The sequence below is a fragment of the Eutrigla gurnardus genome (assembly GCF_963514095.1).
Source record: "Eutrigla gurnardus genome assembly, chromosome: 11".
In the NCBI taxonomy this organism is placed as follows: domain Eukaryota; kingdom Metazoa; phylum Chordata; class Actinopteri; order Perciformes; family Triglidae; genus Eutrigla; species Eutrigla gurnardus.
In genome coordinates, this window is record NC_139925.1 from 10,412,141 (window position 1) to 10,436,728 (window position 24,588).

The window sequence follows — 24,588 nt, forward strand, 5'->3', positions numbered from 1 at the left end:
TTCAAAGTGAAAAACGGCTAACGGGACTTGGTCCGGCAAAGAAAAAACAGGATTTTATATAAAACGAAGACTTCTCCGTGTCCCGCGAGTACGGTGTGGAATAGTTTTGGGCTACCAGAGGTGTGGAGGACGGACCGGCGTACTCAAAGTTACCCCCCCCCCCCCAAAGAAAAACATCCAAAAACTTGCTAGCTAACACTGGCAGAAGGTGAGTTACGGTAGTCACAGATTTACTTTTGATGATCGTCGTTGTTGCTAGCTTGAACCGTAAAGATGAGCAATGCCATGATAAATATTGATGTAGCTAACCAAACATTAGTAAATAAAATATATGATAATTATATATTAACGTATGCAAAATTCAAGAAAAAAAGCAGTATGTTTTGACTTGATATTGTAGGCTATTGGATTGTATTTCAGCAGGTGTTGTATTGTCCTTTTGATATGCTCATCTTTGTACTTGTACCCTGACTACAGAATTGTACTGACATTGGCAAGGCTCAGTGATGATGATGATGATGATTGCTATCTGATTAGGAGGTGAATGATCCTGATCTAACTCGCCTCCCTCCATCTCTCACCCACCAGCAAAAAGGACACATCTGTTCTTGCCAGTGTCTCCATCTACTGTCTCCCATCTTCAAGGAAATTAATCAGTCGGCGGCAATGCAGAAGTCAGTCACACTCAGTTAAATGTTAGTACTACTTGAGCAGATATTGCTCGGCTGGCCGAAGAGGAAAAAGAAGAAAGGGTCTGTTTACGGTGCTGGAATATGTCTCTCTGGATGATGCTGCCTGTTAGCCTCCCTGTTCTGACCATCACTGGGATATGGGTTGTGTAAGTATTACATTCCTTTGGCATTAAAAACAATGTCTGCTGCCATAGAAGCGAGTGGTACTTTCACATCACGCATGATACATATCTTATGATAATAAGATTATCTGATACGAAAGTCATTCTTCCCACCGATACAGAAACAGTCTGTGGAAAAAAAAGTATGATTATCCATAAAAACATGTCATCGTTGCATTGTTAGCTCAAAGATTTATGCAAGAAACTTTTTGTTTACTTTAAATGCAAGCAGGCAGGAAGAAAACACGCTATCCCTGGAAGATTTATAGCATGTTGCAGGGAAGAACAATAGCAATATAATCTCCACATCAACATCACAAAGTATCCATGTATAATAGTGTAATAACAACGCAACGTTAGACAACTATGGTACTCAATTCAGACTATTTTGCTACTTAATATAACCATAAAAACTGATTTCACACACACACACACACACACACACACACACACACACACACACACACACCTGCACAACCATTGACCTATATTTTTGAATACAATGAAAAATATGTATTTAAATAGGATTTTGGCATCCGTATGTTTATCATTTTATATCTCATTGTACATAATAAAAAATAAATGTTATTTTGCAATTATAACATACATATAATACACATAGTGATACCGAGGCTATATAGTAATGCATGACTTAAATCTGTTTATGTTAAGTTATAACCTTTTGATACCTGAGCCTCTGTTGCCTCCGGGAGAGCAACACTGCATATTTACCCTGAATTCCTGGGAGCCATGGCGATTGCATGTGGATTAACTCTCTCCAGGAAGGATCTGGGATTATTGCCCCTCTTTAAAAAGAGAGATGTGCAGGTTCGCTGTATATCTTCATTATCTGCAGTATGTTATCTGAGCACATGCACAGTGATTGACTCCTGGTTATGTTTGGGCTGACAGCTCTCCTCTCTGTTCTGTTTTTACTTTGGGAGGAGGAATGCTAACTCCAAGAAGAGATAGACAGATGGCCCAATTTCAGATTGTCGTAGTCTATGATGAGTTGCGCGGGGTAATCTAATCGGATGCCAAAGTTGAGACCTTGCACACCATTTAGTGTTTGTAAACATGGCTGCTTCACAGTCCAATCTGTGAGTGGGTGTTTAGGTGTACAGGGCTTTGCAGAAAAAGTTGCACAGTTGAGCTGTTAATGTCTCTTCAGGCCTTCACTGTGTCTTCCTTGTTTTGGCATTTGTTTCTCAGGTAGAAAGTAGGTCTGAGCTTAAATGCCATATGCTGCTGACCGCCAGTCCCTTTAAATGTATTTCCTTCCCGTTACCTTGACAAGGGCGCCTTGTTTCTAAGAGCAGTCAAGGGTCCTTTTGCAGACTAGTGGAATGTCAAAGGATGTGACATGTTGCGTAACTGCCTCTTTCACTGTGGGTGAGTGGGTGGGAGTAAGGTAAATATTGGAAGGCTGTAATAGAGAGCATTAGCGGCGCCCAGCATCTGGTGGCCATGATGCCCAGTGTATGAAAGGTCTTTGTGGAGGCAGAGGAAGGCTCAGTGCGGCTCTACTATACCCATGAGCAGTACTTCTTGCTATTGATATATATATTTTAAAATACTGTATGTTTTATTTGCTACAGCAACCAGCCAGAGAAGCAACAGGAACTTAGCCTATACTGCACAAAATTCATTCATAGTTTATGCATCATGCCCTTTCCTGTGGTTTCTGATATATTTGTGCCCAGTTTTGGGGAATTGTCATTGTTTATACCAAATCCTTCTGTCAAAGTCCTTGTTCAACCCTAAATTAAAAAAACATGGTCTGTTCCTTCCACCTATATATTGCTCACAGGCATGCAATTTCAGTTTACAACCGCTGCTGAGCTTTGATAGAGGTCTAATTTTGTAAACAGGCCTATTATTATTGAACCCCCTCTGAGCACAGAATGCACTAGTTTAGTTTAACATACCACTAAAAAGACTTTATTTAGAAATTTCCCAGAGTTGCACTGCTGCTATTTCTGCCTTGGAAGGTGACCAAATATTTAAAAAACGACTCATAAGTTGTAGAAAATGTAACAACTGCAGCTGGCAGCAGTTCCTTTTCCCATATGTTTTCTAATGAAGTCTCTTGGTAATCTTCTAGAGTTGTTAAAAGCCTCTTTTGTTTTTGTTTTGTTGGTATCATTATACTGGACTTGTGGCAGCATCCTACTTGACGGCCATATTCCACTCACCCCAGTGGGTTTCCTCACTGCATTATGCAAGAGCAGTTCTCTTTACATGACTGCCATCTAGTTTATATGACTTTCACGTGGTGATCCACACAGCCTAATTCCCATCAAATGACCAGCCAACCAAATGTCTAAAGCAGTCAGTCAATAGACATGCATTTTAGCCGCCACATGTAGCGTCAGAAACAAAGAAACCTGTTACAAAATTAATGACAGCTAAATTGAATCCTGACCGCTGCTTGCTGACACGAGATCAGCAAGATCAGCGACAAATAGATACCCTAAAATGTAGATTTTCTAACAGCAACTGGTGCTTTGAGTTGGCTTAAAATCAATCAGAATTAAGGGGCGAGATAGGCTGTCGTAGTGGTGATAGCTTTTTAATTTGGCCAATTTTTGTATAAAAGATTTTGTGGTAGAGCCTGCTTAGTGTACATAAAAATATAGATGAAATTTTATGATACCACAAAATCGAATACCAAACATAAGCTTTAATTAATGACAATCTGCATTTTCAGTTGATCTGAAGGGGGTGTTAGTGGGTCATGCTATGTAGAGTCGAGGTGAAGTCTGAACAGGTGAGTCTTGAGCCTTTTTCGGAAGATGGCAAATGACTCCTGACATTAGTCGGGAGTTCGTTCCACCACTGAGGCGCCAGAACAGAGAAGAGTCTGGACTTTGCTGAGCGACATTTGTTTGATTTCAGCGATGGTGGTACCAGCCGGCCAGCTGAAGTAGAGGAGCGAAGTGCTCGCTTCGGGGCATGAGGTTTGACCAGTGTTTGAAGGTAGACAGGTGCCGTTCCATTGATGGCCCTGAAGGCCAGTGTCATCGTCTTGAATTGGATGCGGAGGAGGGGGGTCACATGGGAGAATTTGGGTAGATTGAAGATAAGGCGTGCTGCAGCGTTCTGGATACGCTGCAATGGTTTAATCGCAGAGGCCGGGAGTCCGACCAGGAGAGAGTTGCAGTAGTCAAGGTGGGAGATGACCAGTGCTTGGACCAAGAGTTGCGTTGCATCCTTTGTGAGGAAGGTCCGAATCTTGTAGAGGGCAAATCTGCAGGATCGGGCCACAGCAGTGATGTTGGGGGTGCAGGATAGTTGGTCATCGAGGATTACACCCAGGTTCCTCGCAGTTTACGACGGCAATACTGTGATGCCCTCGACAGTGACCGACAGGTCCATGCGAGGGCAGTCTTTCCCTGGGATGAAGAGGAGTTCGGTTTTATTCAGGTTAAGCTTGAGGTGATGTGCAGTTGTCCAGACAGAGATGTCAGCCAGACAGTTCGAGATGCGAGTTGCAATGTGAGTGTCAGAGGACGGGGGAAAAGAGAGGAACAGCTGGGTATCATCTGCGTAGCAATGGTAGGAGAATCCATGCGATGTGATAACAGAACCTAGTGATCTGGTGTATAGTGAGAACAGAAGCGGTCCTAATACTGAGCCTTGGGGGATCTCATATATTTATTGGATAAGTATGTGGTTACTTCTTAATTGAGTACTTAATCATTACAGTACAATTATTACCATGCTGCAGTAGATATTGGCAATTTGTTCATGGACATATATGACTGTCTTCTGGGCAGCTGGTGTGTGTTTGTCTCTATGATATGATAGGCCATCATTCAAAGACTTGTTTGTGATTGGATACCATCGGCCGTGGAAAGATTCATAATTGGTACTTAACCTCCCACTGAACTACGACAGCTTTTACAAATCAGGACAAATAGTCTCTGTGTCTGACTCTGACTCTCTTCCATCTTTTTCTGGCAATTCAAAATATTATTATGATCAGTATATACTGTGTTTGTGAATAACAAAGGGATAATGTGACGGTTGCTTTTCCTTCCAGAGCCTCCCTTTGCCCCTGCCATGTCCAGCCAGAAATTATTTTTTTTACAGCTGCTGTTCCATATGATCTGTAAATGTTGCTGGTTGGGAAAATAATCGAGGGCTGGACACTTAAGGCCCAAAGCAGCAATATATAAAAGTGAACCTTTCATTAGTATTTTATCAGCCCAAAACAAATCACAGGTAGCAACAAATCTGCCCTTCTCAGCGCTCTAGTTTTATTTTAATTCGTAATGAGAAACCCAGATCTTGCATTTATGTTCAGATTTTTAAATGTTCAATTCCAGTTTATGTGCTGTGGAGCATGTTGACATTAAAACAAGCATCAAAGTCATTATCTGAAGTAAAACATGGGTCATGATCTTATTTTCTGGCTATTGACCTCTCTGAGGATGTGGCTGGTCAATGACCTGGGCAAATAAACACTACTGTTGGATATCAGCAGTAATGGAACCAGTTGGACTTACACAAACCAGTCTTTTCTGTCCCTGATAGAGTGATAAGAAACGGTCAAATGTCAGGACGCCTAATCCTACAGGTTGAACAAACAAGTGCAACTCAGTGGCAGGTTAAGAACACATTACATTTAGGCAGTAAAAGTATAGTCCAAGCCTGTGTGGCCAACCAACACCTTACTTACAGAGTTAATTGCACCATACATATCTTGCTATCTCTGTCCACAGTAATAATTGTATGTTGTTTTGGCTGTATATCAAAATAGTTCCTTTTGTTTTTGCTAATCATACTATCTCTGTTTTAGGTACGCCATGGCTCTGTACAATCAACATGTCTGCCCTGTGGACAACTGGTATGTCGCTTAATCTGTCCTGTATTTTTGTTACATTAAGTAATGGGATTATTTTGTAGTCGTCACTTCACAAATGTTCGAAAGACACCCCTAAACCAAAAGAGTAAACTGCTGTGCATTAATAGATTTAATCTCTGATTTAGCGTTTGTTACTGTCAGTGACTAACTATTCCTCTGGAATCAGGGTTTGTTTCACACGAGTTTCATCTCTACCAGCAGAGCTACTATTTGATGACACAGTGGTTCTCTGCCTCTTTGACTCAGCAAGCCTTAAGCTAAAAGAAAGCCTGGTTGTCACCCCACAAAATGGCACTCCAACATTAAAACATACATACATGTGAAAATAATGATAAGAAACAGTCTGTTTTGGATTTGAACCAAATTGTGTGAATTGGGGATTTTCCCAGCAGGAATGTTATTTCCACACTTTAAAATAAATGTGATTTTTGCCCCATATGTGTGTCTTTTAACATAACATATAAACATAATGTTTGTTTGTGTGTGCATGTCCGATGTTCCAGGTTGTACAACCAGTCGTGTGAAGAGGAACTGTATTTGCAGAGTGCGCCAACCTTGTGCTGCACGCTAGACAATGTACCTCTCATCAGGTCTGTGTGAGACTCCCACCCTAAACCCAACCCCACCTTTTCTATGTCTCTTTTCTGTCTCTTTGTTTCTAGTTTATGTCAGGAGATTATAAACAGGAACACTGTCCCATTGTTTTACGTGTCCCCTGTTGGCACATTGTTGATAAAAAGCGAGTGAGCTTGAAGGAGACGGTTCTCCTGTGTGTGTGTGTGTGTGTGTGTGTGTGTGTGTGTGTGTGTGTGTGTGTGTGTGTGTGCATTCTGAAAATATCTCGGGTCTGAAATATCCTGCCTGCCACCGTGGCAGTTCAGAGGCAAAGCCTGGGTCTGCACTTTTACCATGTAAACACGCACATACAGAGGCGTCGGCTAGTTTGAGAGGAAATCAAGACAGTCCCGCTCTTCTGTTAAGCTTTTTGTCCCACTGAGCTTCCAACATCAAAGGCCTGTTGTGGATTGTTAATGTTTTTTATGTTTTTATCTAAATGCAATGAGCATGATTACGTAACCATACATTTTGAGTTGCCCTCAAACTATGTGTTACTCCAGATTAATTGAGAAAATGTAGCAAAGAACATCTTTACTAATGTAGTGCTGCTGTTGAAGGTGAATTATATTTTTCACCTGTATTACTGTACATTCAGCTATATCATATGCTTGTGTATATATTTATATCAGTCAAATGGTATGTTTACCTTGTTTTAGTTATATGTCTATTTCTGTGTGTGTCTATATTGAGAGCCACAAGAAGCCGGAGTCAAATTCCTTGTATGTGTTTACACTTACTTGGCCAATAATGCTGATTCTGCTGTTGGGAGTCTTTGAGTAATTGATTGAAATCAAACCATCTTAAATATGACAAAATGTACTTAACGATTCATCGAAATACTAAATACATCAAAGAATCACATACAAATCATCAGTGGGGGGGATTTTTATGTTTTCATCAGGGTCATTCCGTGTCATTTCATCAAATGCCTCCCACCTGACCATCTCAGAATGTCCTGAAAAAAATTGAGTACAAAGACACACTTGTTAATAGGACAAATCCAAAATATTAGGTCTCTACTCTCAACAGTTTTCTCATGAAACATCATTGAATGAAGGGTAGTTTAGACGGTTTTTGGCATCATACTCTGAAAAGCCATTTTTAAACGACATTATCTGGAAAACTATCTCACCTGTGGCCTTCAAAATTTCTACAGTGTATATCTGTTACTAATAGCCTCCAGACCTGGAATATCAGGGATGTAGCTCAATGATAACCTAGTATGGTAGGTACTTAAAATGAGGCTTGTTGAAATAAAGTAGTGCATTTGAAGAGTGGCTGAGCTCCCATGTTTACAGATAAAAGACTTCTATCACTTCTGCCTCTATCTCTGGTGTTAGCTTAAACATTCTACAAAATATGGTTTCTCTCAGATGATTAGTTTCACAGATATTAAGGCTCAAAAATGGAAGTTAACACATCTTTGCCCAACTTCAGAGTCATATTCCAAAAAACTGACAACACGTATGAGGTCCAAACTTACTTTTTTTGAAAGATCATAGTCTTGTTAAAATCATATTAAAAAATCAGGAGGGTGTTTTGCCTCATTTTGTCGCAGTGATTTTTTTTAAAATCCTGATATTGGTGGGGTTTTTGTGGCTGGTTTTGGTACTGCATGTCCTAATAGCCTACCAGTAAACATCACAGGAGGGCAATTCAAATGTGTTTTTTACCATTTACCAAAGACTTATATGTGACTAAATGCTACTGATAAATTTAGCCTTACGAAAACATTAAAATGTAGCACAGTTGTAGTTACAGAGGCAATAAGTCCTTGAATGTGAGTTCAACATGCTGAAACCATGAACAAACATAGCATAATATTGAAGACTGTACATTTTGTCATACTGTAAGTATATAAATTACACAACCAAATCAAATAATAATCTTAATTTGAGCATAAATATTTTACATTACAGTACAAAAGTCTCCAAAGTTTGATATTGAATAACAGTTCGTCTCTATTCTCACTATGAGGGATCACACATTTTTCATCTTTTAGATCCAATTCCTTCGTCACATTCATTAATTTGGCAGTCAGTTTAGAAATTGTCTAATGTACATCTCTGCTCTGTTGTGCTCATCTTTTTTGATGGCATACATGCGCCCAGTTTCTGTAGAGGGAACGTCAAATCTTGCAATTCTATGCTGCAGTGGGACATTGCACATGTCTTCTCTTCTTGGCCAGTAGAAACTCTTGGTAGGGTCATATGGGTGCATGAATTGAACCAGTACATCTTCATCTTCATCTGAAACATCTCTGATACTTCCTATCCACCATTTCTGATCATAACTCACATATTGTCTCATAGTGAGCATAGAGACAAACTGTTATTCAATATCAGACTTTTCTACTGTAATGTAAAATCTTTATGCTCAAATTAAGATTATTATTTGATTTGGTTGTGTAATTTATATACTTAAAGTATGACAAAATGTACAGTCTTCAATATTATGCTGTGTTTGTTCATGGTTTAAGACATTAAAAGCTGCTTTCAGCATGTTTACCTCACATTCAAGGACTTATTGCCTCTGTAACTACAACTGTGCTATATTTTAATGTTTTCGTAAGGCTAAATTTATCAGTAGCATTTAGTCACATGTAAGTCTTTGGTAAATGGTAAAAAACACATTTGAATTGCCCTGCTGTGATGTTTACTTGTAGGATATTAAGACATGCAGTACCAAAACCGGACACAAAAACCCCACCAATATCAGGATTTTAAAAAATCACTGCGACAAAATGAGGCAAAACACCCTAATGATTTTTTAATATGATTTTAACAAGAATATGATCTTTCAAAAAAAGTAAGTTTGGACCTGATACTTGTTGTCAGTTTTTTGGAATATGACTCTGAAGTTGGGCAAAGATGTGTTTACTTCCATTTTTGAGCCTTAATATCTGTGAAACTAATAATCTAAGAGAGACCATATTTTGTAGAATGTTTAAGCTAACACCAGAGATAGAGGCAGAAGTGATAGAAATCTTTTATCTGCAAAAATGGGAGCTCAGCCACTCTTCAAATGTACTACTTTATTTCAACAAGCCCCTTTTTAAGTACCTACCATACTAGGTTATCATTGAGCTACATCCCTGATATTCCAGGTCTGGAGGCTATCAGTAACAGATATACACTGTAGAAATTTTGAAGGCCACAGGTGAGATAGTTTTCCAGATATTGCTCTTTAAAAATGGCTTTTCAGAGCATGATGCCAAAAACCGTCTAAACTACCCTTCTTTCAATGATGTTTCATGAGAAAACTATTGACAGTAGAGACCTAATATTTTGGATTAATCCTATTAACAAGTGTGTCTTTGTACTTGAATTTTTTCAGGACATTCTGAGATGGTCAGGTGGGAAGATTTTCAGAAATTTGATGAAATGACACGGAATGACCCATCAATGTACTGAAGTGTGTGTGTGTGTGTGTGTGTGTGTGTGTGTGTGTGTGTGTGTGTGTGTGTGTGTGTGTGTGTGTGTGTGTGTGTGTGTGTGTGTGTGTGTGTGTGTGTGTGTGTGTGTGTGTGTGTGTGTGTGTGTGAGAGAGTGTGAGAGAGTGTGAGAGAGTGTGAGAGAGTGTGTGAGTGAGAGTCCTGCAGTCAGCTGAGAAGGCTTTGGCTTTGTAGGCAGCAGGAGTTCACACACAGACACACACAGACAGCCTGTGTTGACTGTCTCCTGCCTTCCCCTCCTACAAACATTTCTCATTCCTAGAGAAGAGTTTGCAGTAGGTGAAAAGTCAAACACTCGATGATGGGATTTGAGGAAGCCTGGTTCTCACCCCCCTTCCTTCCTTATTGCATGATCAGAACTGCATCTTAAACATACTTATACTGTGTGGCACAATGTGGGAAGTGGATTGGTGGCACTGTAGTTTGCATAGTATTTCAGTATTTCTCTGATTTATGTTTGTGTACTCTTTCTTGCAGTAAATGTGGGACCCTTCCCCCTGAGAGCTGCTTCTTCAGCCTTATATGCAGCACAGGCTCATTCATGGGTAAGGCATCATGTGATTTTTGCTATGTCACCTTCTCACTCATAGTTATTTAAATTAAGAAGCAACATTAGCGCTTCAACGAACAATTATTTTCATTATCCATTAATCTGCAGATTATGTTCTCAGTTGATCATTTTGTTCAAAATATTTGGCATTTTTTCAGGAAGAAAAGGTCAACTATCAAAGTATTTGCTGATAAGTGATCTATTGATAAACTAATAGTTTCAGTTCTACACAACATACTTTAATAAAAGACACATGATAAATGAATATATAAATAGGATTGATTCATTAAAAAATGAAGCAGCACTTCTACAATTTCTTTTATACGGTATTCGTTCTGAGAAAATGTGTTCCTCAAACTACATTAGCAAAAGAGATTACATTTAATTTCTAGTAGTACTAAATATAGTTGTATTGAACTACACTCTGACGTATATTAAAACCTTCAGAGTAGTGTTACTTTTGTTGCCTTTAGAAAAATGCTGGCCCCTTGCAAAACCTCAAACCAAACCAACCAAGAGTCAGTGAAACCCTTGCGGTCGTTGTGAATGAAAGGGGAAGTAGGATGGACAACAGATTTAGATTCAGAATGGTTTCATAGAGAATTACACCCAAATGTACATACACACATGGTGAGTGTGTATTTCCCTCGGCACAAGGAAAACACGCGTGATCTAGAAGAAGGGAATGAGCTCCCATGTGCTGCCCTGTATGTTTTTTGTGAGTCTACACGTGCTGTTCCCTGCGTTAACTGGTGGGTCTGACTTCCCTGATTTAGTTAATGTATCCCAGCTGTGGCTAAGACATGCACTCTCCCTCTCTCTCTCTCTCTCTCTCTCTCTCTCTCTCTCTCTCTCTCTCTCTCTCTCTCTCTCTCTCTCTCTCTCTCTCTCTGTGTGTGTGTGTGTGTGTGTGTGTGTGTGTGTGTGTGTGTGTGTGTGTGTGTGTGTGTGTGTGTGTGTGTGTGTGTGTGTGTGTGTGTGTGTGTGTGTGTGTGTGTGTGTGTGTGTGTGCATGCATATATAAAGCAGGGGAGAGGTCCCTTTGCCTTGTTTGCCTTCTCATGAGGATTTTCCATGCGTTTAGCGGCTATTTAAGGCCTGCAGCCTGTCTGTCTGATTGGCCGACCCTAGACGGTTGCTTAATGATACATCTGAGACAATGATCCTTGTAGATTCAAAATAAGCTGTACGCTGCGTGTTGCTGACATCCATGTAAGACCTCTTGGCTTTGCCTGTGACAAGAATGGGAGTACCTTTCTGTGTGTATTCATGTATATGGGTTGAGATTACACAAAGTATTTAGAGTCCTGGACTGTTGCAGCTCAGTGTGAAAGTCTGCTCAGGCAGCAGTGGAAGTCTAGTATTTGAGCAGCAGCCATCAAAGCCAGCCATCATCGCTGAACCTCAGTAGGTCAATCTGTTGACCTTGTGTACATATAGTATTTGTGTAAGAGAGACAGAGGTAGGTTAAGCACTGCACTGTGATTGTACCGTTAAGTATACAAAAATGCAGACAATTTAATTGATAAAAAAATATCTGGCAACCAAACAATGTAGCAAAAACCAAAACAAAACAGTATTGCAGAGGTCCTGTCTAGACTGATGTCTGTTTTGCAATGTAGGTATAATTCTATTGTCACTTTCCACTGAACTGTGTTCACCGGCAGAGCTGCCCTGACCCATCACACCTTACGGAGTGTGTGTGCAATATAACTGTTAAGTCAGACAGTCCGGTTTTAAATCGCCTGAACTGGATCACAGAACAGTTATGCATCAAATTGCACCAGTTGTTAACATAAAGATATCTAATTTGTTCTTCCCTTGCAAAACACTGTAGATTGCAACATACCGGTATCTGTAATTCTGCACCCGTTGCTCCCCGTTGACCAATTTTTTGAAAGTCAGTTTCTGACTGTTGTGTAACATCACAGTTACCTGTCTGAACCGAATTTATTCGTTCAATCTGCCTGCTCACTTATTATAACATAAATAGTGACGTTGATTTCGTGCCAGCAGTAATAGGAAGTAACTACACTGTATTTAGATTTGAGTAGAGCTGCATGGGCGGTTAGATCTGTGACCACTGCAACAGGTGGTTGAGTGCTTCCGTCTTCTTCATTCTTGGTTGTATTTGCAGCTCCCTTGTCTGGGTCTATTTTTTTCTTCACTATCCAATTAGTCTGAATATGGCGGGAGTTAATGCCTGTCGTAAAGGAAGTTATTACGGCTCTACAAAAGTAGGTTAAGTTGTTGTGGCATGTAGCTGTACAATGGACTACTGTAAATAATCAGTGCTTAGCTTCTTGGCCTATTGATTTGTCCTTTACTTTGAGCCTGATCCAGTTGGCTTGTGTTCACACTTATCAGGGATAACATGGACTCTATGAACCGTTTATCGCCTCATAATTTGTACTTTTCGTTTTTATCCCAGTTCCTACCTCCCTGCCAGTGTACACACACAGTGTTTCAAAGACAATGCATGTATTCTTCCTCAGCAAACCTCCCGTGTGAAAGAATACTGCTGGATGTTTGTTTGGGTTGAAACATATCTCCTTGTGGGGACAGCAGGATTAATTTAACTGTGAGGTGTGTTGTGGCAAATGGGACTTTTGTGGGAATTTGCACTTAACACATTTCGCCCACATCTATGTGTGAACGCAAAAGTCTGTGCTTATGACGTCAGGGTTGTACATCGGATATGCAAATGTAACATTGGTGTGTGTTTGAACCTCCGTCTGGAGAGGTCACAGTGTGGGACAGTGTTAGAGACACTGGCATCATGTTAATGTATTCCCATGGTTGAGCTGTGAGACAACAGCACATCCCGATGGTTTGAAACCAGATGGTGGTCGGCCATGCTGCTTAGTCATCAGACATGTGACCTTTATGCTGTAGGAACCAGGAACCGGTGACACCGCAGCATGACATGCATCCTCAATGAAATATGGCACAAAAAAAACAGCACGCTCAATTGGCATTTAGAGCGAACAATAAAAATCTAGACATGAATGATTTACTCTTTAACCTTCCGGCCCGGCTTACATCATTTTAGCATTACCGTTAAATGCCAGCAAGTTCAAATGCCCGTTTGTAATGATGGAAAAGTCCTTCTCTTGAAATGGAGAAAAATCTATGGGCAGCCAGTCTGCAGCGCGGAGACAGAGATGCCATAATCTAATGAAATTATCTGCAATTGGCTTTCTTGTCCTTTCAGTGTGCTCTCCATTTTAAAAATAAGTAAATAACAAAACTGAAAAAACAAAGACAACATAGTTTCCGAGCCTGGAGACACTGTTTTTTCATGATTGTAACTGAAATCAATTTGCCATTTTAGTGTTGAGGGAAACGCACAGAAACACATTGTTATTTTTTTGTATCTTGATTAATTGATAATTAAATAAAATATCAGGGCTACACAATCGAATGAAATCGAACAATTGATCCTATATTCCAAAGATCCACGCTAAAATATAATTTAGCAGTAAAATAAAATTTTGTAGTAAAATAAAAAAGCTTTTCACACTTTATATAGTTAAGTAGTTAACTAAAATAGTTAAGTTTACTGTATACTAAGAATACTATGTGACCGTATTGTCCAGAGTGAGACGCTGGCTTGGAGCCAGACAAGCCACAGAATATCCAAACCCTGACTAGCGGAGACAAAGCTTGACATTGTTAAGTTCTACACTGATGTTATTCTTTCCTCTCCGTGACCATGGTTTCCATTTTTATTCTCTTTTGGCAGCACAGGCCATCTTTAAGCCCGTCTCTCACACAGACGGTGACAGATTTAAGACAACAGTTTAGTCTATGAGACAATGTATGGGCTTCGGGTCAAGACACGAGGGGCTCCTTGTCCCCTCGCCTTCTCTCAGCCCACTCTTTTCCACTCACCCCCTGTGCCCCACTTTCCCCATGCCCATCGGCCCTCACCAAGCACCAGCCGAGGGAGCTAACAAAGAGAAACCAAGGAGGGGTCAGCTCCTCAGCGCACCAACAATACTCCAAGTCACGGCCCATTAGCACATCAGCAGTCATCTTCCCCCATATACTGTACTTTGTTCCCCTTAGCCTTTTAATCAAATGCAGGATTTAGACCGACCCCCACTCATTAGCATTCTCACTTTCCCGCCATTTCCTGCCTCTCGTATTCCCACTTGTTGGGGAGAGCAATTCAACCTTGTGTGATTTTTAATCACCCTCAAGGAATTCTTGTGTGTGTTTTGGCTAAGTGAGGTGTTTGAATTAAATTGAAACCAGGCACTGTGAAATAATAACACACAATACCAACATTGTGCAGTGTTATTTTTCCGGAATAAGTGTAATGCTACCTTTTCTTTCTTCCTTGCAGCATTTCTTTCCTACTGGTGCAGTAATGCTAATGTGTTATTAATCTTCTGAATAGTCATAACTGGACCATCGTCTCTGTCTCTCTTGTTCTGTAGTGATGGTGATTGTGCTGCTCCGTTATGCCCACGTCATTGAGAAGCACCAAAATTGTGTTCTCAACACGGCAAGTCTCTCCACAGGCTGGATCTGTGCTGCTGGACTCATCATGGTGGGCAACTTCCAGGTACGGCAATCCAGTTTACTTCCATCACACAGAGATACGTGACGGCATTTACAGTAGATGAAAAACATCTTATAGTGATAAAACCAGAAAGGTAATATGATTCAACAAGGGAAATACTGTTAAAAAATAGATCTGGGTCATTAGTTGATTGATTAGGCAAGAAACAGAAAAGTACTATTTTGATATGTGATTTTGATTCATTGTTTGATATATTAATCTTTTTTAGTTTGGACTGTTGGTCAACAAAAATAGGATGCCACTTTGGGTTCAAGAATATTAAGATGTTATATTTTATTGAGAAAATTATCGGCAGAATTATTGATAATGAAGCCCAAAAATAACTGCATGTCATTGGAGTGTCTCACTGACATTCATGTCTTTGTTCATTTTTTTAATGAAATTCTTTTTTATTTTTGCTTTTGCTTAAATGCTCCTCTAATGACACCTTTCCTCCTTCCCTCTCTATTACACTTTTTCTCTTGTTAAAAGTCTCGCCTTCATAGACAGAATCCCGCTGTGCTCTGTCTGCTGGTTAAAATGAGGAAACCGAACCTGAATTCCTTCCTTGTATATGTTTGTTCTTCTGAAAAGAACTTGTTCAAGTTTAAATATTTGGAACCCTGGCTAAATGCCTAGTGTGTGTGCGTGTGTGTTTGTGTGTGTGTGTGTGTGGGAGAGAGAGAAGTAGTTGACAGGAATTAATGTGAGAGAGACAAGGAGGGAGGATGTGACTTACCATTTCCAAATTGCCCGTTCAGTTCTTGATACTAATTCTAAACTGTGTGCAGTGGTAAAAGTTTCCACAGGCTTCATTTTAAAGTAGAATAAAGTTTCTTTGAGTGTATCTGCTGTCACTGTTACTAGAACACTGTCTACAATCGATTACAGCCATGTAATAATCCAACAGGAGCTCCCAGTATCCTTTGGATGCATGTGATGCTTTGAGATTTTAAATTTCCCCTTGAAAAGTCTTGCTTTTATTTGCTTATGACTCATTGATTTAAGATGCTATGATTTCACTTTCTTAAAAGTTTATTCTGCTCCATCATATATGATTTACCATGTTGAAAATGGGACTGCTGGTTCTGTGCTTCAGGTGTGACAGAGATGAGACTCATACTTTTCTGCGACATTGTAAACGTGTTATATCTAAAGTGTGTGTGATGAGGAAGACAAAGAAGAAGAATGGTCTTACAGGAATAGATGTTCACTGGCAGTTTGTCTGAGAATGCTCGGAGGTCGTCCTCGCTTTGTTCCCGCTTCTCCTTTGGGGCATCTGCTCTGCAGAACTGGGAGGAATTTTACGGGAAGCGACGGGGCAAGTGAGTCATCAAGTCTGGCCATGCACGGAGAGGAGCTGGACCGAGAGGGTGTGTGTAGAAGAGGCCCCTTCTGTAACCAATCACAGGCCTGAACGTAGCTGCTCACTTACAGACATTCCAGTGGGATGGAAATAGAGATGTCATTGATGGCGAATAAACTGTTCAAACCACATGAGAGAATATTAATTATACTGGCAACATGAAGCATCGCCCCATAACATAATGGACAAGGCGTCCACATGCAAACAACAAAAAAGAAATGGAATCGGAGGAGAAAGCGACAGCCAAAGTCTGATGAACCCGACACATGGCTACATACTAAATGGCGGCAAACGGCTTCAGCTTGTAGCCGTGTGTTCAGGAAGGCTTTGGCAGCCCCGCTGTGGTGTAGCCACTGGGGCTTTTCCTGTCAGGTAGTCTGATGGTTTGGGCAGAGAAGCACATAAATAGATGATGGAAAACACATCACGAGACTGACATGGCTAGAATACGAGACGGAATGCTGCCTTCAGGAGGAGGAGAGAAAGAAAGAGGACCAGAAAAGCTGTCTGGGCAGCTAATCGGTCTCCTTTACAGCCGATGTCCACTGCCTTGTTGATGCTGTGCAACTGCATCCAAAGAGTCCTGTCAGTTTCAGACGTTCCCGATATGTGCATCACTCTAGACGATGATCTTTCAGCAGTGTGGTTCATGGCATCTGAGTGAAAGTGTATGTTGTTATTTGAATGAAACATGAATCAAATAGCAACGTTTTCAGATGCTGTTTAGTCTTGCTATTTCCCTCGCTTGCTCTCGTAAATGCTCTCTGTCCCATTCTCTATGTTTTTCTTTATTATTGTGTTAATTTGTATGTTGGGTTGGGGATAAATGGTATGTATGGTAAATTATGAAGCTACAGACAGCAGCTAGTTGGCTTAGCTTAGCTTTGTAGAAAGACTGGAAACGGGGAAACGGCTAGCCTAGCTCTGTTCAAAGGTAATAACTTTTTCCAACCGGCAGCCCTTAAATTGTTAAATCAGTTCCAAAACTGAAGTGTAAAATTGACTATAATTGTGTTTAATTGAATGTAATGGCTACAGATGAATCTCATCTTATATTAGATTTTTTGTTTCGTAAGAGAAGAGATGGAAGTGAAGCGTTTTTATAAAAAAAAAATTAAAAAAAATTAACGATGTAGAAATCAGAAATCAAAAGCTACTGAACGTACGTTTTTTCCCACAAAAGTAAAAAAAAAAAATTACATTTTATACATGCAGGATCCCCTTTTAGTGTATTGCCACACTGAAGGCCTGTTTAAGGTGCTTTCGCAATAGGTGGTGGTGGTGGTGGTGGCATTTTCTGTTACAGATTTGGTCAACCGTTTAGAACATAATTTGTTTCACTTTCCAGAAAGTGAATCTTAAGCAGAACGCCTGGTGTCAGTTGGCCTGTTCCTGCATCCTCACACTCCTTATCACCCTGCACACTTTAGACTTTCTTTATAACTGTCATTCAAAATGCAGCACACAGTGAGAGTACTTATCTTACATATAGATATACATATTCAAAGTCACCCCACAGCACACACACATTTATATGGATGAATACTGCAGAGGAAGGAAGGAGAACTGTTAATAGAAATGTGGCAACGATGTTTGGAAAATATGACAGATGTAGGCACACACCCTGCTGACTTTTAGCTACGTTACATTTCAGCAGTGATGGATGAAGGCGGATGCTCAGAGATGTTTATTTTCTGATGAACACGTGTAGCCATAATGAGAGCTTCGCCCATATGACTCTCCTGTTTCGTCAGTTTCTTACCGCTTCTGTTGCAATGTTTCAGTCCACCTGAATGCTCTCACCATCCATCCGTTTTTCCATCGTCTTTCCATTTGTCTCTAACCCACGCTGTTGTGACAGCACATGGCTCCAGCATGGTGTTTAAAGTGTGAAAACATACGTAAAGCAGAACGGCACAGGTTTACTTAACGCATCATTAAGCCATCAGGTAATTACTGCAATTAGCGATAGAATCTAGGACACCAGGCAGCACACAAGCGGTACAGACCACTGTGAAATGTATGGATTATTTTCATTGCTGAATAATCTGCTGGTTTTTGGTTTATGAAATATTAAGTAAATGGTTTCCTTCATTCTAAACCCCAAATATATAAGGTTTGCTATCACATCAACCAAATACAAGCAGCAAATCCTCACAATGGAGAAGCTGTAACTAGGTTATGTTCTGCATTTCTGCTTTTAAACAAAAAAAAACACAAGTTAAAACTAGAAGGTGCCAGGAGAACAAAGTGTGTCGTTGTTTGTGCATGTGTGTGTGTTTTTCCATTACTGAGTATAGTGAGTAACAGATCCACCGATACACAGAGCCCCACAGTGCCAGTTACAGAAGATGGGGTTGATGCAGTGGAAGAAATAAGACGGAAGGAAGGTTAATTCCCATTGAGAACAAAACGCTGCTTTTTCAACAACAAAATATGTCTCTTCTTTACATCCAGCTGTGTGGACGTCACAGGCAAATATAAGAAAATACTTGTATTGCTATGCGTGCGTTTTCATATTTAATTGAACATTACTTTGTCAACTCAAGGATTAGCCTACTGCCCAAGAATGTTCACTATGTACTAGCCGGGTCAATGGACAAATGGCTTAGAAGGCAAAACTAAGTAACTTCTAGGCTATTGCTCTAATGATCCCTAATGGTTGTGTGGAGCTGAGGAACATTGTTATTCCAAACAACTTTAACAATCCAGCATCAGCTAAAAAAAAAGCAATTATCTGTCATCTATGACAATTAGTCTGATCGTTGGTGTGTTTCTAGCTTTGGCTAACGCTCCATTGAATCTGTTATCTGTTCCGATCGTGTGTGTGTGTGTGTGTGTGTGTGTGTGTGTGTGTGTGTGGATCCTGCAGTGGGAGCCTTGGTCACATGCTCCTGAGCAGCTCTTTTGTGTATTGTTTCTTATCGTTCTTGTGACCAGCAGGGATAAGGAGGCGTTCTGTGGTGTTGCTCGCCGCTGTCGTTTCGTTTATGGCACCCTCTCGTTTTCACTTGTTCTTCTTTGGCTTCTTATTCAAAGAAAGACTTCGAACAAAGATTACACAACAATGAATAATCTGACCGCTTGATGCAGAAGCTGTCTGATGATGCCCCCTTCTGATCATTCCTGCATTGTTTTTTTTCTTTTTCATTAGTATCAGCTGCTAAACTGGAGGTTTTTTGTATTGTTTTTGCCTTACCCGTTTTAACATACCCCCTGTTCCCCCCCCCCCATCTCCCTTCTCTATATTACAGGTGGATAATGCCAAAGTTCTCCACTACGTCGGTGCTGGTATCGCCTTCCCCACCAGTATGCTGTTTGTGTGCCTGCAGTCAGCACTGACTTACCGACTGGCCAAGACACAGGGGGAGTACAACGTGGCCCACCTGCGGCTCTGCATGACCCTGCTGGCCTTGCTAGCCTTGGTGCTCAGTATCCTCTCCAGCCATCAACAGATGGCGGCCTACGAGGCTTTCAAGTGCTTTAAGAATAGAGCATAGTGCTGCCAGTCTGATTAAGGATGGAGACATCTCCTCCACATTATATTACAACAACAGTTTCCCTCCAGTATTCAATGTCAAAGCCTGCCTTTATGCTGTTATGGGCCACATTCTCCAGCAGTATGTGAGATTAGATTAAAAGATTTATAGTGACATGTTAGAGGATATGCCTGTATGGGGAACTATAAAGCTGCACCTGGTTAGCTTAGCTTAGTATAAAGACTGCAAACAGCTAACCTGGCTCTGTCTGAAGGAAACAACTACCGGCAACTTTAAGCTCACTAATTAACATTTTGTTTAATCCAGACAAAACTGAATAGTAACTCTGACGATGTGTGTGATTTCTTGGCTAGGTGCAGTGATTTCCTTGAGTCTTTTCGCCACATGCAGTGTTTCCAGAAAGTTACCGCTCCCAGCCAAGAACTGGTGCAAAAAATGTCAAACTATTCTTTTGATTTATACTGTATAGATGTCTAAAAAGTCTTTACCCCACATTTAATGGACTTTCAGGATCAGGTTTCATCTGCTCGGTACATTTAGCACATTCCCACACCAACAGAGCCCTTGTTTTTCTTTCTTCTCTTCTCATCCTAACCCGTCTACACATGGACAAGTAACAATGGTGAGCACACACAGTGCTACTTGTTCGTGTGTAGACACACTGCTTTGCTGTTGTTGTCCTTGACCGTGTTTTCAGGTGGTGTGTTTTTCTGTCAGGAGAGCTTCGTCCTTCAACACGCTTCAGCCATCTTCGAATGGGTGTTCTGCGTCATCATCATGCTGTTTTACGGGACATTTGCCTTTGAGTTTGCGGGCATGTCATCTGATACCATGGTGGTGTTGGCGAGAGGGACCCTGGGATCTGTTGGGAGAGAACACAAGGTGGACACACTGGGAGTCCTCTTGCAGCCACGTCTACACCAACCTGAAAACATGTCCATACTGTAGCCCGTCGGCACATCTTGGTGCCGCACAGTAGATTTGTTTATTCCTTTCAAACTCTGGCTGTCCAATGAATTTCATTATTCATTTCCAGCCACATTCTTCTGAAGCCTTGAAATGAACCAGGCCAGTGCAGTCGCCGCACATGGCCGAGTGGATTCTACTATTTCAACCCCAGGGGTGTGGGCCTGTTGCCACAGTGGAGAGCTTAGCTTGTTTTGTGCTCACACCAGTGCTTGGTGTCTTTAAAGAACTTTGTATTTTGCACATTGTACAAGTTTGAAACCAAATTTTCTCCCAACTCAGTCCTGTGACCAACAGAAGAGTACTTTGTCAGTCAGATTAAGAAAATGTACTGTTACACGTCTCATTAAGTGGCCTTGGACCGTTTCCATTTCAGGTGGCTGCCTTGACGCTTTCATTGTACGTAAAAGAGTGAAGGCTGCTGGACGGCCGAGCTGACAGTATTACAGTAGTGAGAGAGAGAGAGAGCTAGTTACAGTGGGAGCAAGATCATGCTTTTTTTTTTACCACAAGAGGAGATTTGAACGCAATACATTTAAAGAAACGGTGTCAAGAGAAGAGTATGTATATGTTTTAGTCAATCCTGGAGGCGGAACAAGGCAGCGGTCTGCATTTTGCAATCATTCAAACCTGCATTAAGCAATATTTTTGATATTACAAATTAAATAGTTGTAATGTAATTACAATTGGTAAGATTCTTTCATAGTACTGAACTCCTGAGAATGAACATCCCACTCTAAATAGATTGTAGCTGCTTTTAGCAGTTGTGGTTATTCCACCTTCCAGCCAAAGTTAATGAGATTTGGCGAGACAGATATTTTTCTCAGGAGTTGTTTAACCAACGCTAAAAGGAAAGAAAATATTACATTTATAATTTTCAGGTGGCCGTTAGGATGATAATGTTGTGATGCTGGATGTGCAGGTAGGCAAAGAATTTGTCAGTTTGTTGTTCAAAAATCACTTAATGCAGCTTTTTTGACAGCAACTCAACATATGTAAGAATAACACTATTTTAAAGCATCTGTGGAACCCACGCCCAACACAGGTTGTCTTTTTGTCTGGATGTTTCTATCATGTCATTATTTGAACTGCACATAGAACAAACGATAGACCTGGTGCATCATTAAGTCTAACCTTTACAACGCGTTGTTTTGTGCTCTTACTGTAGATAAATACACTATATTTACTATAAACTTGATTGAACTTCCTCTCTGTAGAGTTCTACCAAAGAGTATGAAAGAGAGATGATACAGTGTCCAGAGGCCAAATACGTACCAGCTAATTCAAGCCAGAGCACTAGGTTTATTGAGTTTAGTGGGGAGGCATCACACGTGTTTTCAGGTCCTATGGACGTAGGTCTGCATCTCATTACTCCACAACAGGGAGGAGCAGAACATGCTGTCATTGCTTTGCCTACTTACTCTTTCTTTGAACTCTCCATAGTTAAGAGGGTTTTTTTTTCAGTATGTCTAGCTGGTGTAGCAGGACAAAGGGAAGAGGAAGGATTTTCAATGTAAGACATAATTGAGATGATTCTGTGTTATTATACAGCAGAATATGCCAAATGTCAGTTTGCCTGTGGCATAGGTGCTAAAACACAAGGCCTTATCCTGTAATTTCCCCCTGAGTTTGGTGTAATTATGATGACGTCTGATGAATGGAAGCATTAAGATGGAGACGTGGGGTCAATCTCAGCATCATTGACTGCTAATAGTGGAGGTGTAGGGACAGTGAGTGAGACGCCGGCGAGTGCCAGGAATACAAAAGTGGATATTTGTCACTACCAATGAATCTACATTGAGAAATGCTACCTGCTAATAATCTACACTGTAGTTTGTATTACATTTAGCCTCATTGTCCTTTTTTTTTCAGTTGTCCCCCAGTTCAGATGTTCAAATGTCAAATGTATTCATTGACTTTCCCAGACACTCTGTACTGTTTTGTAATACAGAATTGGTTAGTGCCAGAACTGCTGTTTATATTTTTAGGAAATGTTCAACATCTCAGTGTAATATTAACACATTCTAAACTCTGGGGGGAATAAACAGAATAAGCAGAGGGTTTACAACAGTAATAGTCTTGTTAGTAGGCTTTCATGCAGTGAAAATATCACCCCTTTCATACCACAATGAGGTCCTGTTCGTGCCAGTATTTTTTTTCTGGAAGTGGTTTAGTTGCTCAAAAGCCCTTTTTTTTTTTACAGTTTAACATGTACATTTACACCTGCTACAGAAGGACTGAAATGTAGGAATTCACCATCAGACTGAATGTATGGATACTGTCAACAAGACTGAAGTGGAAAAGCTTGTTCACGCTGCTCTGTGGAATGAGCTGGACTCTCAACAACACCAGACACACCTCTGATCAGTTGCTTCTCCCTGCTGGTCAAACTGCTTATTGCATTTGAGTTTGTTGGAATCAGAGCTGTAATGTAGCTCAGCTCTCGGGACGACTTCTCTACTTGAAACATGTTGAACACCTGCCTGTGCTGCTGGATTTAGTTCAGCAGTGATCTTCGGAGTTTTCTACCTTACATCACTTTGAAGTAAAACTTCATCGTGTGACCGTACAGTACTTTTACAATATGCATTCTTCTAACACATCACAGTAAATATTTGATGCATTTTAAGCAAGCCAAATGATGGTGCTGCTCACGCTGCTCTAGCGAGAAACATTTTGTCATTACACAAACATTTTACTGGATGCTTTATGCATGTTAGAAAGCTTTGCATAATGCCCCCGTTTTCAGTTGAACGTGACAAAAATGTCAACAAAATGTCAAACATTTTAAAATGCTGACTCAGTGTCCTCCTCTCCATTTCATATCAACCCCTCTTCTTTGTGTATTTTTTGTTGTCATTACTGATCTGTCTGAACTTTGCACTCAGGAAAATGTCACGACACCAGCTGCATTGTTTGATTCAAAACAGAACGCTGCTTGCTTCTGCTTTCTGTTGTCTTTGTTTTAATGGCATTTGTTTTGTTTATGAGGATTCTTCACGTTTATATGTTTTGTGTAATATAGGTGGTTAGCCATGATATCATAGATTATTTTTGTTAATCAAGAGTATGTAAAGCTTAAAAATAAACATTTGTGTATAGTTAGCTTCTGAGAATCATTATGCTGCTCATGCCAACATGGTTAAATATCTGCAAGAAAAACTAACTCACTCATGCAATCAGTATGGTGAGAGCATTCTCACAAGCTAGCATCTATAAACCTCACAGGAACCTGTAACTCGACACTTCTGTTGAAATGCAAAATGTTTCCTATGTGCCTTATATATTATTTTGATAATGAAAACCAAAGGTTTTGATTGTTTGTTCTATTTTGATGATACTTCATTGTGATTGTGTGTGTGTGTGTGTTTGTTGTGTGTGTGTGTGTGTGTGTGTGGGTGGGTGTGTGTACATGCGCCTTAATGTTGAACAAATAAAAACTGTTACTGCAATTTTGTCTTGACCACTTACCTGTCAGCATGTTGCAGAAATGGCTAGTCAACAGTCTATCTCTTTAATTTTCTTTACTGTTGAACTATTTACATTTTTCAGTTTCTCTGCCAAGAGCTGACAGAAGATGGCACAGATAAACACATAAAAAGACTAATATTTTTTACAAAAACAAGGTTGGTTGTAGATGAAAGCGCATGAGTTGTTACACCGACCATCAAGTACTGAACCTCTACAGGCATCTAGTTCAAAGGTGAGGACTCTTCACATTTCCTCAATCCCATCAGAGGGGAAAAATGAATGCCCCTGTTGAGAAATATGTTTTGGTAAACACTGTCCCTCTAAATCGGGGCGAAGTCTCTTCTTCCCATCTACTCATCTCTTGAAAAAT

The 24,588-nt window shown here is 40.4% G+C and overlaps 2 protein-coding genes across 2 annotated transcripts in view; one reads left to right on the forward strand and one right to left on the reverse strand.

Moving 5' to 3' along the window:
* Nucleotides 1–24,160, forward strand: LOC311020535 (transmembrane protein 150A). Its single transcript, XM_084020623.1, has 8 exons — nt 1–208; nt 589–838; nt 5,658–5,705; nt 6,227–6,313; nt 10,273–10,340; nt 14,791–14,918; nt 19,536–19,713; nt 20,479–24,160. The coding sequence occupies exons 2-8, from the start codon at nt 774–776 to the stop codon at nt 20,727–20,729; spliced, it is 825 nt and encodes a 274-aa protein (XP_083876749.1). The 5' UTR covers nt 1–208; nt 589–773; the 3' UTR covers nt 20,730–24,160.
* Nucleotides 1–24,588, reverse strand: part of sfxn3 (sideroflexin 3) — a 234,876-nt gene that overhangs the window by 175,860 nt on the left and 34,428 nt on the right. The window lies entirely within an intron of this gene.